Genomic DNA, 16,858 nt, shown 5'->3' on the forward strand with positions numbered 1-16,858 from the left:
TAACTGGATTACTTGGAATATGTAGGCAAGGAGAACCTCATCAATCAAAACTGTCATGTTTGGGACTTTTGGCTGTAATAACATTTCTTCTAGCTCTCCTTCTCTTCCCTTTCCCTTCCCCCTCCCCCTCTTATTCCCCTTCCCTCTCTCCTCCCCCCTCCCCTTCCCTTTCTCTTTTCTCCTCCTCTTCCCTTTCCTCCCTTCGTTTCTCTTTTATTTTTTACTTGTCTTTTCTGAGACAATCTGTATAACCCAGTCTAGTCTTGAACCTGAAATTTTCCTTATTTAGCCTTCCAACCCTGTACTACCTGAGATTACATACCTAAATGTAAGGTTCACCAGAAAGGAAACATGGTTCAGGCAGAAAAAGTTTATTGGTTGGGGGGAGAGGGTAAGAGCAAACTACGGGCTAGCAAGAGATGGAGACTTGTGAAGATAGAAGGGAAGGAAGAAGAGAAAAAGAAGGGGGTGGCAAGGGCTTGTATTGAGCCAGATTACATAGGGAAAGGCAGGAGGTGGGCCCAGAGCAGAAGCAGAAGTGATGCCTAGGGAACCTCTCACTGTCAGAGGGAGATGGGACTAGGGTGGTTCAGGAAATGACCTCAGGGTATGAGGAAGTGACCTCAGAGCCTGGAATCCTTCCCTGATTCCCGGTCAGGTGATAGACAGGTGATTACTGGTTTCTGGCAGGTGTAGAGGAAGAGGGGAGGAGCTGTTCTCCTGGGCAGACAGAACACTATCCTTTTTCTTGGTTAGATAGATAGATTAGATAAATGTTCTAATTTTACTTTGCTGAAATAAAAATTTGTAAGAGTGATTCCATTTTTATTTTTAGCCTAGTTTGTAGGGAGTAGGACATGAATTTAGTTTTTTTTTTAATCCTTTAATTTTCATTTAACATACTTTCACTACAACATTCAGCTATAGTTTGATTCTGAAATACTGCCCAAAGGTCTGTGTGTTAAAGAGCTGGTTGACAGCCTTTGGCACTAAACTAAATAGTAATTCCCATTCAATATTTTCATTTAGAGTAACTAGGTGATGTCTAAAACCATAAATACATCAGACATGGTTTTGTTTCGTGGGCCTTAATCTTTGTCATATTTTCTTTTCATTCCAGTTCTAGATATCTAGAACAGTTTATCGTTCTCTAGATGGGTCATGCCCTTTTCTCTGCACCTCTCTTGTTTATCTCTATCTTTGGTGTGGACCTTGTTCATTCAGGCACACCCAAAATTAGAAGTAATTTTGTCTCTCTACCAATAACTACAGGGCTGGAGGTGTGGCTCTGTAAGTGGAATGAGTGCTTAACTTGCACAAGATGACTCAACCTCCAACACCACAAAATACCACACCAACTTTTCATCCCCTTAGTGCTTCTTTCTTTCTCCTTCCTTCCTTCCTTGTCTTTCCTTCCTTCCTTCCTTCGTCTTTCCTTCTTCCTTTTTTTCCCTTCCTCCCTCCCTCCCTCCTGTTCGTTCGTTCTCTCCCTCTCACCCTCCTTCCCTTCCTTCTTTCCTTGGGCTTGAATTTAGGGCCTTGGCACCATCCCTGAGTATCTTTCACCCAAGGCTAACAATGTACCACATGAGTCACTTTTCCACTTCCTGCTCTTTGGTAGTTTACTGGAGATAAGAGTCTCTTGAACTTTCCTGCCTGGGCTGGCTTCAAACTGTTATCCTTGAAGAGCCAAAGTAACTCCATTTTGAGACTGGCCCCACCATCTTGTGCTAGGCTGCCCTTAGCCTAGCATAACTCCGAGAGAAAAAAAGAAAAAAAAATTCTGGGAAAAACCTCAGGTTGCCATCAACCCTGTCCACCCTTAAGAAACAGAACAATTGCCCAGGTGTTCCAGGAACAGAACGGGTTTGCAACTATCGAACTGTCAAATGTGGATCAATAGTATAATCTCTGTAAAAATCTACCAATTGTGTTACTGCTTGTGTGGAAATCCTCTAAACTTGTTTGTTCAATAGTATAAAAGTCATGCTGATTTTAGCTTCTGGGCCTCTTCGCGTCACCAGTTACTGAGTACATGGAGAACCGAGCTTGAGCTTGCAAATAAACTACTCTTGTGCTGTTTGCCTTGGTCGTGGTCTCTGGTGGTTTTTTGGGGGTCCCAAGTCCATCCTCAGATCTTTGCCTCTGGAGTAAGTTAGGATTACAGGTATGAGCCACTGGTGCTCAGCTATTGCTTATTTCTGAAATCCTTCCCCTACTACTTTTTCTCCAAGACCATGATATGTAGCTCTTATCACATTCTATTGATATACATAGCTTATTCATTTTTATATCCCTGTAACCAGACCAAAAGAGCTTAGAAGCAAAAACTGTTAGGTCTACAATTCCTCCCTTTTGTGCTGCCTACTCTACTCCCAGATAGAAGAGTATTATATATTTACATGTATACATTTGGCACAGTTTGCTTAATATACATTTATTCCTGGATGACCAAAAGTGTCCAAGAGTTGTTGTTGTTATTTCTTCTTGTCAGTCATAGAGCTTGAACTCAAGGCCGAGGTGTTGTCCCTGAGCTCTTTTTGCTCAAGGCTAGCACTCTATCATTTTGAACCACAGCACTACCTCTGGTTTTCTGGTGGTTAATTGGAGGTAACAATCTCACATACTTTCCTGCCTGGGCTGGCTTTGAATTGTGATCCCCAGATCTCAGCTTCCTAAGGAACAAGGGAAAAGAGGGCAGTGATGGAAATTACTAAAGACAGACTTAAGATTCTCTTTACTTTCTTTCTTTCTGTCAGTTGTGGGGCCCGAACTCTGGGCCTGGGCGCTGTCCCTCAGCTCTTCAGCTCAAGGCTAGTGCTCTACCACTTGAGCCACAGCACCACTTCCGGCTTTTTCTGCTTATGTGGTGCTAAGGAATCGAGCCCATGGCCTCATGCATGCAAGGCAAGTACTCTACTGCTGAGCTACATTCCCAGTCCCAGACTTGATTTTTTTTTTTTTTTTTTTTTTTGGTTGGCCATGGGGCCTGAACTCTGGGCCTGGGCGCTGTCCCTCAGCTCTTCAGCTCAAGGTGAGCTCTCTACCACTTGAGCTACAGCGCCATTTCCGGTTTTCTGGTGGTTTATTGGAGATAGGAGTCTCGGGGTCTCTCCTGCCCGGGCTGGCTTTGAACCGCGATCCTCAGATCTCAGCCTCCTGAATAGCTAGGATTACAGGCGTGAGCCACCAGCGCCCAGCCAGACTTAAGATTCTTAAGTCTCCTGAATAGCTAGGATTACAGGCTGACCCACCGGCATCAAGCAGGTCCAAGGGTTCTAAGGAAAACATATTTATTCAGCTAAAGAGATGACATGCCACTGGTCCTGGCATGGGACCTTCCTTCCATCACACCTCATTAAATCAAATCCCTTTTTTTTTTTTTTGGAAACAAGGTCCAAGAAGACCTTGGCCTTTCAAGAACTCAGAATGCTGGTAGGCACTGCTCCCTCCCCTACAAAAGTTGTTATAAAATCTCTAAGGTAATTTCTGGGAGCTGCCTTGGAAAGAATAGAAATCCTTATTCTTTCTTTGGTGGTTGTTCTTTCCTTCTTAAAGCTTTCCTTCTGGGAAGGGAGCTTCAGAGGAAATGCCTCTTAGTGATCTGGGAGATGAGGAAGGTCTGGGTACTTCAAAGTAAATACTATGGAATTCCAAGTATTGTTTTTACAGCCTTGACACTATTGACAAAGACTATCTCCTTGAACAAACTTTAGTTAGGCTTTTTTTCCCCCTGGTCCCAAGGACTGAATTCAGGATCTTGCCCTTACTAAGCAAGCACTCAACTAGCTGAATCATATTTCTGGTCCTTGAGAGCTGGACTGGAGGTTCTAAAGGAGACCAAAGCTTCTTATATACTCCTTGAATAAAGAGTGGTCCTTCTCTATCCCAGACGGATGTCCCCTTCCTTTTTAAAACCCAGATTATGGAGGACAGCACCTGGAGCAGTCAACCACATTAGCCAAATCAACCTGAGGCTCCATAGAATGACAGACCTTGTAGCAGATCACTTCACATTCCAGAACTTTCTTTCCTACTTGTCTTTTTCTGTTGGATGTGTAAGAGGTATTGACTGTCACTAATTTATTTTCCAACAGGTAATTTATAGTTTCAATAACTCCCCCCCCCAAATTAAGACCAATAAAACCATCAAAGTTTAGAGTTGGATCACTTGACCCTTTACTAGGTCAGTATTTTTATTGAATCTAGAGTTGACTTAACATAGTCAAACCTGAGCCCAGCCTAATCTTTGTGGTTTTAGCCTTTTTCTCCCCCTTCTTCTTGAGAATGTTGGCCTTGCCTGTCCACCAAAGCAACTCTGCTTTCAATCATTGCACCTCTTCCTTGGGCATACAAGAAATCCATCCTTTCATATACTGAGTCACTTTGTTAGGCTGAAGCTAGCCACACTTTTTAAAGCAACTTCTTTTAGTTTTAGGTACAATAATCACCATCTTTGTGGTAAACCTGTGTGCACACTGAAAATAAGAGATGGTTTGGATAATATTTGCTTGGCATCATTAAGCAAAGGACTAATCTATGAGTCTTTTTTAATTTTTTGTGAACATACTGTACAGAGGGGTTACAATTACATGGGCAAGATAATGAGTACATTTCATATCAAGCACTGCAGCCTCCTCCTTTGTTTACCCTTCACATCCCTTCCCAGCCTCCCACCCCCCTCCTCCCCCCTCACCATCCTATGAGTCTTTATCTTGGTTTTCCATATTCATTTTTGTTGAAGTCAGTCAGCAAGAATCTTCCTAAGTTATTTTGGAAATTCCTTGTCCTTGATAGCTGATCTATTTCTTCACCCATGCTGTCTAATTCTTTGGCTTGCCTTTAGAAAGAATCTTAAGTCTTTTCTTAGTAATTTTCATCACTGCCCCCTTTTCCTTTGTTCCGTAGATATAAATTCCCATTTGTGTATTGAGTTTGAGCCCATTCTCTCTGATTGCAAAATATATGACCTCTATTGCAATTTTCTTGAATAAAAGTCTTACCATTTTAATAATTCAGAAGCTATAAAAATAAATTCAAACACACAAATTACAAAGTGATAAAAATAATCGTTAGCAAAGTTAAACTTAAATGGAGGGAATTGCCATTTATATCATATAAGACTTACCTTTTTAATTTTTTTCCAGACCTGGACCTTGCATGCAGAGCCTAGGCACTGTCCCTGAGCTTCTTTTGCTCAAGGTTAGCACTCTATCACTTGAGCCACAGCACCACTTCTGGCTTTTTCTGTGTATGTGCGACCCAGGGCTTCATGCATGCTAGGCAGGCACTCTACCACTAAGCCACATTCCAAGCCAAGACTTACCTTTTATATTTAGTAAACTTTTCTTGTTAAGCAAAATAAATAATTTAACAGGAGAAAATGATTTGAAAAAAATTGGCACAGAAAGAAGAAATACGAATTATATACAAACATAAAAAGATGTAGAGTTGCACTGAAAATAAGGAAAATTCAAACAGGACATTATCGTATTAGTAAAGATTCCAAATTTTCTAACGAAGTGTGGTAAAGCTGTAGACACACTGGTACCTGTATACATTGCTGTACAGCGTGAATCAATAAAACCTGCACAGACAAAATTTTGCAGTCTTTCACAAAATTATAAACACGTTGTCAGACCCAGTAATTCAATTTATAAGAATTTATCCTAAGTAGGTTCTGGTATCTCATGCCCTTAATCCTAGCTACTCAGGAGGCTGAGGTTTGAGCATCATGGTTCAAAGCCAGCCTGGACAGACTCTTATTTCCAATTAACCACCAAAAACGATTGGAAGTGGGGCTGTGGCTCAAGTAGTAGAGCTGTAACGTTCAGAAAAGCAGCTCAGGAACAGCAACCAGGCTCTGATTCAAGTCCCAGGAACACACACACACACACACACACACACACACACACACACACACACACACACACACACACACACACACACACACACACTTTATCCTATTAATATGTGTGTGTAATGACTGGCATACTCAAGGTTATTCACTGTAATGTTGTAATAGTAAAAGACAAATCACAACATATATTTGTCAGGGAACAAATTAACTATGGTGCATTTTATCAATGAATGAATGATTTTGCCAGTCCTGGGGCTTGAACTCAGGGCCTGAGCACTGTTCTTGATCTTTTTTTGCTCAAAGCTTAAAAGGAAAATTTAATGAAGGCAGAAAAAAATTTTTTTTTGTCAGTTGTGGGGCTAGAACTCTGGAAAAATTTTAAAAAATAAAAGGGGCTCCAAGGAGCCAGATGGTGCCATTTTCTCACTTTCCTCATGAGAACTTGGCCTTGTTAGCTCTGCTCGCAATACATCATCTTTTTTTTTGGGGGGGGGGTCTGGTCATGGGGCCTAAACTCTGGGCCTGGGCGCTGTCCCTCAGTTCTTCAGCTCAAGGCTAGTGCTCTACCACTTGAGCCACAGCGCCACTTCTGGCTTTTTTCTTTTTTCTTATGTGGTGCTGAGGAATTGAACCCAGAGCCTCATGCATACAAGGCAAGCACTCTGCCACTGAGCCACCTTCCCAGCCCAATAATACATCTTTTCTTGTACTTGACTTGTGTCTCTGTGGTCTTTTGGGTTACTTTCTGCCTGGGTTACATTTTCCTTTCAAAGCTAACCTCTACCACTTGAGCCACAGCTTTTTAATTGGAGGTAAGAGTCTCATGGACTTTCTTGGCTGGGCTGGCTTTAAACTACAATCCTCAGATCTCAGCCTCCTAGAAGATAGGATTCCAGGTATCAGCAACCAGCACCTGACTCATTCATTTTGTTTTGTCTGGTTGGTTGGTTGATTGGTTTTTAGAGCGGTTCCTGTTTGAAAGCTGCATGGCCTGGAAATTGCCCTGTATCCCTGGCTGGCCTCAAACTCATGTTACTCCTGCCTTAGTTTCCTAAATACTGGGATTACAGGTGTACACAATCATAGTGTCCTACACTATTTACAGCTAATGCTGTATATCCTAGAATGTTTATGGAAGGATACAAAGACAAAGGCACTAGAAGATGGCTGAATATTGGAAGCAGATTTTTCAATGAATATCCTTAATTTTTTTCTTCTCTTTTCATTCTTTCTTTTCTTCCTTCATTTCTTTCTTTTCCTTTTGATAGTCCTGGGGTTTGAACTCAGGAATTCATGCTCGATAGGCAAGTGTTCTTCAGCTTGAACCACACTCCCATCTCTTGTTACTTCAGTTTGTAGATGAGTCCTCATACTTTTTCTAGGGCTGGCCTAAGACTGAGATGCTTCTTACCTCAGGTGTGAACCACCACAGAGCTTGCTTGTTGAGATAAAATCTTTTAAATTTTTTGTCTGATTGTCATAGAAAACTTCTCCCTTTCTCTCTGTCTCTGTCTCTTTCTCTCTTTCTGTGCTGGCCCTGGACAGCTGTTTGTTTTATTTTTTTGTGCTGCCCCTGGAGCTGTTTTGTTTTTGTTAAGGACTATGGCTCTACCTCTTTTTTTTGGCTCTACCTCTTAAGCCAGGATTTTTTGGTGGTAAGTTGGAGATAAGTGTCTCATAGACTTTCAAATTGTGACCTTCAGGCTGAGTAACTAGAATTACAGGCATGAACCACCAGCATCCATCTAGCTGTGATATTCTTTGGCTTTCAAGTAGCTGGGATTATAGATACCATAACTCTTGGCCCCATTTTGACTTTAGAATCATGTAAACATTTAGTTTAAATTGGCAAACTTGGCTGGGTATGAGTACTGTGTAGCTCCAGTATGGAGGAGCTGAAGCAGGAAGAAAATAAGTTCAACGTATCCTGATTAGAGGACTCATCCTTTCTATTACAAAGTAACTCTTTTTTTTTTTTTTTTTTTCTGTTCTCAGGCTTGTCCCTGAGGTCAGGGACAGTGCCCAGGCCCTGAGTTCAAGTCCCAGGACTAGCAAAAAACTGAAAGAAAAAGAAAGAAAGAAAGAAAGAAAGAAAGAAAGAAAGAAAGAAAGAAAGAAAGAAAGGAAGGAAGGAAGGAAGGAAGGAAGGAAGGAAGGAAGGAAGAGAAAGAGAGAGAGAAACAAGTTAGAACTGAAGGAGTGGCTCAAGTGGTAGGGAGAGAGCCAGCTTGAGCAAAAAAACCAAGTGGGGGTGGGGGGTGGGAGGGGAAGCTGTTGATATTGATCTGTAAACTTTCAGTTTAAGGGACAGATCAAATTATAATTAAATAGGCTTAATAAAACTTAACATAATAAAAATGCAGAAATCATTGTGAGACCATAACATCAAAGAAAATAACTATTCAGAGAAATGTATCCTATCTCAACGTTCAACGTTTGCAGTTAATTGTACTCTTTGAGATTATCTAGGATATAGTTTAGTTATTCCTCATTTCTTCCTTGCGGGTTTTTTTTTTTAAAGCAGCGTCCAGCTAATTTGCTCACACTGAATTGGAATTTGACACTATCCTGACTCAGCCTCCAAGGAGCTAGATGTATAGCACGTTCTCCCTCACCTCCCCTTCTTCCCCCTCCTCAGTCCCTCGCCAGTTCCTCCAAGTTGCATTTCAAGTGCTGTGTTGGCACATTTACTACTTAAGAAAAATTGCTCACAACTCTGAGGGAAAAAAGAGACAGGTCACCCAGACAAACGGTTCTCAAAGAGCTTACAGGCTCATTCTCAGTGCATAGATGTGCCTGGAGAAACGACTGAACCTAGTTGATGCTCCAGCCAGGGTTTGAACATCCCACTTCCCTTTCACCACGTAAGTGAGTCTGATGAAACTAAGCCTGTGCCAAAGATCATCACTTAAGACTTTTTACTAAAAGCTACTTTCTATACCAAAGGCATTTCCAGTGGTTCACCGTAGGACTGTGGAGAGATGAGATGGTTTATAGTAGACGCCGAACGTCTCCATCTGAGGAGAGCCCAGGCTTTTGCGCTTCAAGTCTGCAGGCCCCACCCACCACACCCCTCCGGCCAGAAGGCCGTTTCCGGGACTCCTCAGACGCAGTCACAGAGAGACAGGAAGCCCCGCCCCCGGACGTCGGGCGCTTCTGCGCCTCGGCCGTCGCCCGACGGCGACGCGCTGCGGTGTATTGTGGGTGCTGTAGTCCTATGGGAACCCGTTCATGACCACAAGTCCCGTGACACCGCTTCTCCTCAGCCCGGACCCCGCAGCGCCCCTTCCCAGCCTCGGCAGGGCCCTTCCCAGCCCGGGCGTGGCGTTCCGGCGAGTCAGCGGTTTCTCTTCAGGACGCCGAGGCGGAAGCCCCGAAGAGCGTGTGGGGCGGAGCTTCGCTCGCTGACTGAACGTCCGTCCTACGTGCTCGTTCGCCTCTCGACCGCTGCGCGCGAACCCCGTGTCCCCGCGGTGGGCGGCAGCGGCGGCGTCCGTGGAACTTGCTGGGGGCGGAGAGAGCCCGCGGCGGCAGCGGCGGCGGCAGCGGCTTCAGCGAAATGGCGGAGACGGTGGCAGACACCAGGCGGCTGATCACCAAACCACAGAACCTGAATGACGCCTACGGGCCGCCCAGCAACTTCCTCGAGATCGACGTGAGCAACCCGCAGACTGTGGGGGTCGGCCGGGGCCGCTTCACCACCTACGAGATCAGGGTCAAGGTGAGACGCCCATTCCCGCTCCGGAGGGACCCCTCGCGCCGCCTGCCTTCCCCCCGGACCTACCCTGGCGCGGGTCCGCTCTGGTGGCCAAAGCCACCCAGGCCAGGACTCCCTGCAGGGGGGCCTGAGCTAGAGGCCCCTCGGTGTAGGGTTTGTCTGGGGCCAGCCGAGGGAGTCCCGTGCTGGCATTGGGGAAGGTACTCGAAGAAGAGGGGCGTGTGTTGAGCGCCTCTGGCCCTTCCAGCAGCTCCTCAGGGGATGACATTTCAGTTGGGAAGGTGTAGATCTTTCTAGAACACAGCCCTTCACTGGACAGGGAGTTGGGTGTGACTGACTTGAGAAGAGGACGGGTTTGCACAGAGTTGAAACCTTCCCAATTTTCTTTTCCTGGAGACTTCTCAGAAGTGGCCAAGCCAAGCCGATTGTTCCAGGCCTTTCTCAACCTACCAAACTATCGTAGGTTGTGCAGAACTTGATAAGAGTTCACAGAAGCCTAACACATTTTTTTGAGAGGGTTGAGCCATGTGTGACCTAGAATTAGAAATAGTTGACCTTAGCATTCTTGGCCGTCATCCTGCTGAAGGCGGCCTAGGTGTGGGGAACGTCTCGGAGCTCCTGTTTCAAAACTACGACGACTTGAAGAAAAGCCTATTCACTTAGTTAGAGATCTTGCTCTTCTAATTTCGAGATTTGCACTTTACTGAATGAAGGAATCAGCTGAAGTAGAAACATACACTTACATTTTCATAACTAGTATTTGTTGGCAATAAGTAATTTAGATCGTTTGAAAGATGCTAATTGAAAATAGCGCCTTATTTTCACTCTGTAGTGCAGGATTAAAGACCTTGCCCTTGTATAGATGTATGTTTAAAAATTAATTACATTATCTGGGCGCTGGTGGCTCACATCTGTAATCCTGAGATTACAGGCTGAGATCTAGAGTCATGGATCGAAGTCAGCCTGGGGAAGGAAAATCACTTATTTCCATTTAACCACCAAAAAGCCAGAAGTGGAGCTGTCTCTCGAGTGTTAAGATGCTAGCTTTGAACAAGAACTCTCAGAGACAGTTCCCAGGCCCTGAGTTCAAGCCTCGGGGCTGGCACACATACAAAAAAAAAAAATTACAAGATGATTTTGGCATTAAGAGTAACAAAATTTTGCATAAGAAGTTATTGTTGGGCTGGGAAGGTGGCTCAGTGATAGAGAGCTTGCCTTGCATGCATTGGGCCCTGGGTTCAATTCCTTAGCACCACATAAGCAAAAAGAAAAAAGCCGGAAGTGGCGCTGTGGCTCAAGCCATTAGCCTTGAGTTGAGGAGCTGAGGAACAGCACCCAGGCCCAGAGTTCAAGGCACCATGACCGGACCCAAAAAGAAAAAAAAAAAGTTACTGTTTAACATTTAAGTAGGACATGTTCTTTTGTGTGTGTCACAAGGCACAGAATGTCACATCTTAACTTTTTAGTTTTGGTAGCACTGGGATTTGAACTTGGGCCTCTTGGTTGCTGAGCTGGTGTTCTATCACTGAACAACAAATATCTCTTGACCTGCATGTGTGTGTGCCTGTGTGCGTGCATGTACGCTTGTAGTAGGGCTTGAAATCAAGGCCTGAACACTGTCCCTTAGCTTTTCATTCAAAGCTGGTGCTCTACCACTTGAGCCATACCTTTACTTCCAGCTATTGGTTAATTGGAGATGAGTTGCACATACTTACGCTAGGATAGGCTTTAGGATCCTCAGATCTCAGCCTCCTGACTAGCTAGGATTACAGGTGTGAGCCACCAGAGCTTGGCTATAAACCATTTTTAAATATATGGTTTATTAGTTAAACATTGTAAAACTCACACACTTTTAAAAAATATTCTTGTATAGTGCTGCTGGAAAAGAAAGTTAATCATCAAACTTTAAGATAGGAAACGTAATAGTTTAATGTTACAAGCCATCCTTGCCTCCCTCGGGAATGTGTTAAACCTTATTCATAAGCTTGTCATCTTTTAGATAAACTGCAAAATTCAGACATCAGTACACCTAAAGAAGTACATTCTCAGGGTTGGGAAGGTGGTTCAGTGGTGGAGTGCTTGCCTTGCATGCATGAGGCCCTGGGTTCGATTCCTCAGCACCACATAAGCAGAAAAAAAAAACCGGAAGTGGTGCTGTGGCTCAAGTGGTAGAGCGCTAGCCTTGAACTGAAGAGCTGAGGGACAGCACCCAGGCCCAGAGTTCAGGCCCACAATTGGATCCCCCCCCCCCTCAAAAAAAGAAGTAGGTTCTCACATAAACCTAGTCAAAAAGTTAAGGGCTAGTTACGTTTTAGCTTTTGGAATGATTTTGAATTGTTTTTAATATCTGGTAGATCTTTCACTAAAAGAATTTCCTCTTGCCCTTATTCACCAGCACATTTTCCTTTTTTGTCTTGGACCCATATAAAACTTGGTATTCCTGTTTCTAAAAATTCATAGCTAGTACTTCCTGTCACAATTGAATTGGAATCTCCTGCCTACACTTCCTCCCCTTAATAACTTTGTGCCTACTTCCTGAATTCACTATTAGATGTATTCTAGTGTGATAACTTAAAAATACATACCTGATACCTTATTACTAAATAGTTGGTAGTACATTTGAATATGTTTAGATGTGGTCATCTGCATGATATAGAAAATAATCCTTTTTAAAAGTGATTAGTGAATTAGGAAGTAAAAAAATTAAACAAAAAAACCTCTGGTTTTTATTTTTATTTTGTTTTATTTTTTTGCCAGTCCTGGGGCTTGAACTCGGCACTGTCCCTGAGCGTCTTTTGCTGAAGACTAGTATTCTACCACTTGAGCCATAGCACCACTTCCATTTTTTTCTATTTATGTGGTCCTGAGAAATCAAACCCAGGACTTCATGCATGTTAGGCAAGCCAAGCACTCTACCACTAAGCCACATTCCCAGCCCTAGCTTTTATATTATTAACCAGTTTGTTGTATGTTAATGATTATAGTCATAAATGCAGGAATCCAATAATAAAGCATTATTGATTTTTTAATTCTTATAAAATGCTGTTGGAGATTCTCTGTATGTTAACTTAAAACTCAAGACATCCTAGTATCTTGATTACATGCGTATCTAGGATTGGATGCCTGTAATCTTAGCTACCTAGGAGACTGAGATATGAGGATCTGGGTTTGAATCCAGCCCAGGCAGGAAAATACATGAGATTATTTCCAGTTAACCACCAAAAAGCTGGAAGTAGAGCTGTGGCTTGAAGCAAAAAAGCTAAGAGAAAATGCCAGGCCCTGCGTTTACATCCCCAGTTCAAGCACAAAAACTATGACAACAACAAAAATTCCTAAACTCAGGATACTGTATAATAAGACATTAGGTCTTATTGAAGTAGCATGTTTTCTTTACTTTCTCTTTTGTCAGTCATGGTGCTTGAACTCTGGGCTTGGGTGCTAACCCTCAGCTCTTCAGCTCAAGGCCAAGCTAGCTCTACCACTTGAGCTACAACGCCACGTCTGGGTTTTCTAGTGGTTTATTGGAGATAAGAGTCTCACAGGCTTTCCTGCCCGGGCTGGTTTTGACTTGTGATCCTCAGATCTCAGCCTCCTGAGTAGCTAAGATTACAGGCATGAGCCACTGGTGCCCAGTGAGTAGCATGTTTTTTCTTTTCTTATTTTAGGGGGGTTAGGTCGTGGGGCCAGAACTCTGGGCCTGGGCGCTGTCCCTCAGCTCTTCCCCTCAAGGCTAGCGCTCTACCACTTGAGCCACAGCGCCACTTCCGCCTTTTTTTTTCTGCTTATGTGATGCTGAGGAATCGAACCCAGGGCCTCATGCATGCAAGGCAAGCGCTCTACCACTGAGCCACCTTCCCAGCCCAGTCGCATGTTTTCTGTTTTCTAAGAGTAATTATGGTCTATTATATTCAAGAAGAATAGCCTTGAGACAAATAGGTCAGTATTTTGTAATTTTATTTGTTACTACTTTTCTAAACTGTCGCTGTTCACCTTAGCCCTTAATGCCTGCTGCTGTTGAATTTGCCATGTAGAAAAGCATTTTATGTTTCAGAGTTTGGACCCCTAAACTGTCTTATACTTACTTTAATTCTAGTCTTGAGAAAAATGTTCAATTTTACAAGATCTGATTGAAATTACTCTAATTCACAGGGTAATTTTATCTGGATGGTAGCACTTTAGAATACAAGTTTCTCAATCTCCATTTATCTTTTTTAGTTTGAGAATAGTGTTTAAGATTATTAGGATCACTTGATTAGTATCTCTGAGCTTTTGAAAATAATTGGCCTAGTGTTAATTTTTTTTTAAATTGTTATAATGGGTAGGTACAGCAGAGAACACCATAAATGATTAAAGGTTTAGGAAAGCTCAGGGTCTAAAATTATTTTTGGCATATTAAAGAAAGGGCTGAAAGGGAAATCCAGTCACTGTTATGAAGTTTGCATTATAACTTTAATTTTCTAGAGATTTTAAATTATCGTAAGATCTACTATTATACATAAAGACAGCTGTTTTAAGCAACAGTGGTGGTAAGGATCTGTTCTCTGGATTCCAATAATAATTCCATTTACTGGCAGAACACGGTACAAAATCAAATCTCTGCTAAAGTAGGTATGCTGATACCTACTATGTAGGACCAAATGAGATCATGTGTATCAGTCTCTTTAGCGTGGTGACTGGCACATAATACTCACCCAAAACCTAGTTCTTCCTAAATATTAATTCCTAAGTAAAAAGTCAGTGATCAACTACATTTTCTGTTTGTGCCCAATTAAAAGTAGCATCTTGTTAGCATTTGCTATTCTAAACACGTATACGTATAGGGTATTTTTTATAGTCAGCCCTCTAATAAATTGGAAGGAATAAATATCTAGATTCAAAGCTGAGAAATAAGTAGATTCAAAGCTGAGAAATAAATAATATTATTTTAATTGTTAGTCTTTATAAATATGTTCTATTAAAGACCAAAATAGCTTTCTTACAATTATAATCCCAGCTACTCAGGAGGCTGAGAACTAAGCTCAGATAAACACGTTCATAACTCCTCTGTACAGTATTTTCACAATTAAAAAAAAAAAACAAACAAACACGTTCAGAAGAAGACAAATCCTCAAGACTTTTATCTGCAGTTAATCAGCCAGAACTGCAAACAGGTATGGCTGAAGTGATAAGAGTGACTGTTGTGAGCAAAAAAGTTGAGTGAGAACATGAGGAACTGAGTTCAAGCACCATTGTCAGCACCAGAAATGAAAAAAAGAATCAGGTCATTTGCACAGAGGACGTTTGGATATGTAGTTCTTTCAATTGGCCTTGTATATTGGGTTATAGGAACTCTGTTTTGTACTGTTCATTTTAACAGATCAAGAAACAAGAGGTCTCTCACCTAAGTACGTAATTGTTGTGAGAGTTGGGGTTAGATTTGAAGTATTTTGGACCTGGTTTAGAGATAGTTTGTTTTATTAAAAAACAATACACTGGGGCTGGGAATGTGGCTTAGTGGTAGAGTGCTTGCCTAGCATGCATGAAGCCCTGGGTTCATTCGATTCCTCAGTACCACATAAAACAGAAAAAGCCAGAAGTGGTGCTGTGGCTCATGTGGTAGAGTGCTAGCCTTGAGTATAAAGAGGCTCAGGGACAGTGCTCAGGCCCCAAATTCAAGCTCCAGGACTGGCCAAAAAAAAAAAAAAAGCCTTTAGGGGAATCTATAGCCTAGTTTTGGGACACCTTCAAATTCCTGAATCTTTAAAGAAAATCCTGGTATCTAGCAATTGACCTCAGTAAGATACACTCAAGAAAAACAACAAAGAGTTTACTTTCAAAATTTTGTGATATGATGGGATAACCTGAAGAAAAAGTGTAAAGGGTTGCCTAGTGATGCTTTAAAAAAAAAAAAAAAAGGCAGAGCTGGGCGCCGGTGGCTCACACCTGGAATCCTAGTTACTCAGGAGGCTGAGATCTGAGGATCGCCCTTCAAAGCCAGCCGGGAAAGGAAAGTCCGTGAGACTCCTATCTCCAATAAACCACTAGAAAACCGGAAGTGGCGCTGTAGCTCAAGTGGTAGAGCACTCGCCTCGAGCTGAAGAGTGCAGGGACAGCGCCCAAGCCCTGAGTTCAAGCCCCATGACTTGTCCGGTCTTCGTCCCTCCCACAAAAGACAATGGGGTCCAAGGAAAGGTAAGGTGCTCCGCTTGCCCGTTCCCCAGCTCCCTTAACCCGGGAGACAATCAGACAATCGGGGAGTCAAGTTAAGCAGGAACTCATTTATTAACACACAGCAAGCACTTTTTAAAAGCAGAAAAGACCTGGTGGCATGGGGAGGAAAAGGAACCAACCATTCACTGTAAAAGGTCACATCCTATCATGCACCTAAGCTTCCACAAGCTGTTTACCCACTAAATGTAAACAAATTGGGCTCTGCCCACTCAACTCCCTCTCAGCATCATCTTTGCTGCCCATGACCGACAAAAAAAAAAAAAGACAGCCTTTTCTGTCTATGTTAAAACTGAAAACTGAGGGCTCTATCACTTGACTATTGTATGCAACGCACTGTGCTATATATGTAATTGATAATATTGCTGTTTTCCAGATGTAGAAGCTGAGATCCTTATCATCTTCATCCTTTGTCCTTTCCTTTTTACTCTCCAACCACTAGTGTTTCTTATTCTTTTTTTTTTTTTTTTTTGGTCAGTGATGGGGCTTGAACTCTGGGACTGGGTGCTGTCCCTCAGCTCTTCAGCTCAAGGCTAGCACTCTACCACTTGAGCCACAGAGCCACTTCTGGCTTTTTTTGCTTATGTGGTGCTGAGGAATTGAATCCAGGGCCTCACACATGCAAGGCAAGCACTCTTCCACTGAGCCACCTTCTTAGCCCCTAGTGTTTCTTATTCTATGCTCTAGTCCAAGTCTACTTTTATGTACTAGCTGAGTTTTGTTCTCTCCAGACCTCTGCACCTTCCTCTTCTGTTAAGAACAGCTTTGTTTTAGCAGCCTCTTCCTTTAACTGCTATGACTTATCCTACTCAGCCATATTTAGAGATTTTGCTGATTTCTTCATACTAAAGTATATTTACTTCCTGTGTGTCATATAGCTTTTTGGATTGAATTTGCTTGCCTGTGTCTTCCTGTAGTTCCTATATCTTCCACTATAAGTTCCTAGAGTACATGGGCTATCATAATCATCCTTGCTTACCAATCTGACATTGTGGACATACTGGATATGTATGATTAAATGAAGTTTAAGAAAGTTAACTTGCTCAAGGTCACAGTTACTTATGACAGAGGGT

General features: G+C 42.6%; 1 protein-coding gene across 1 annotated transcript in view; it reads left to right on the plus strand.

Moving 5' to 3' along the window:
• The first annotated feature begins 9,328 nt into the window (after positions 1 to 9,328).
• Snx3 (sorting nexin 3) overlaps positions 9,329 to 16,858 on the plus strand; it is a 45,621-nt gene continuing 38,091 nt past the window's right edge. The window contains exon 1 of the mRNA XM_070010954.1: positions 9,329 to 9,581. Within this exon, the coding sequence (XP_069867055.1) occupies positions 9,420 to 9,581 (162 nt within the window). The 5' untranslated portion in view covers positions 9,329 to 9,419. The remainder of the gene's footprint in view (positions 9,582 to 16,858) is intronic.

Source organism: Dipodomys merriami, unplaced genomic scaffold (assembly GCF_024711535.1).
Source record: "Dipodomys merriami isolate MVZ:Mamm:240054 unplaced genomic scaffold, mDipMer1.0.p SCAF_8, whole genome shotgun sequence".
Classification (NCBI taxonomy): domain Eukaryota; kingdom Metazoa; phylum Chordata; class Mammalia; order Rodentia; family Heteromyidae; genus Dipodomys; species Dipodomys merriami.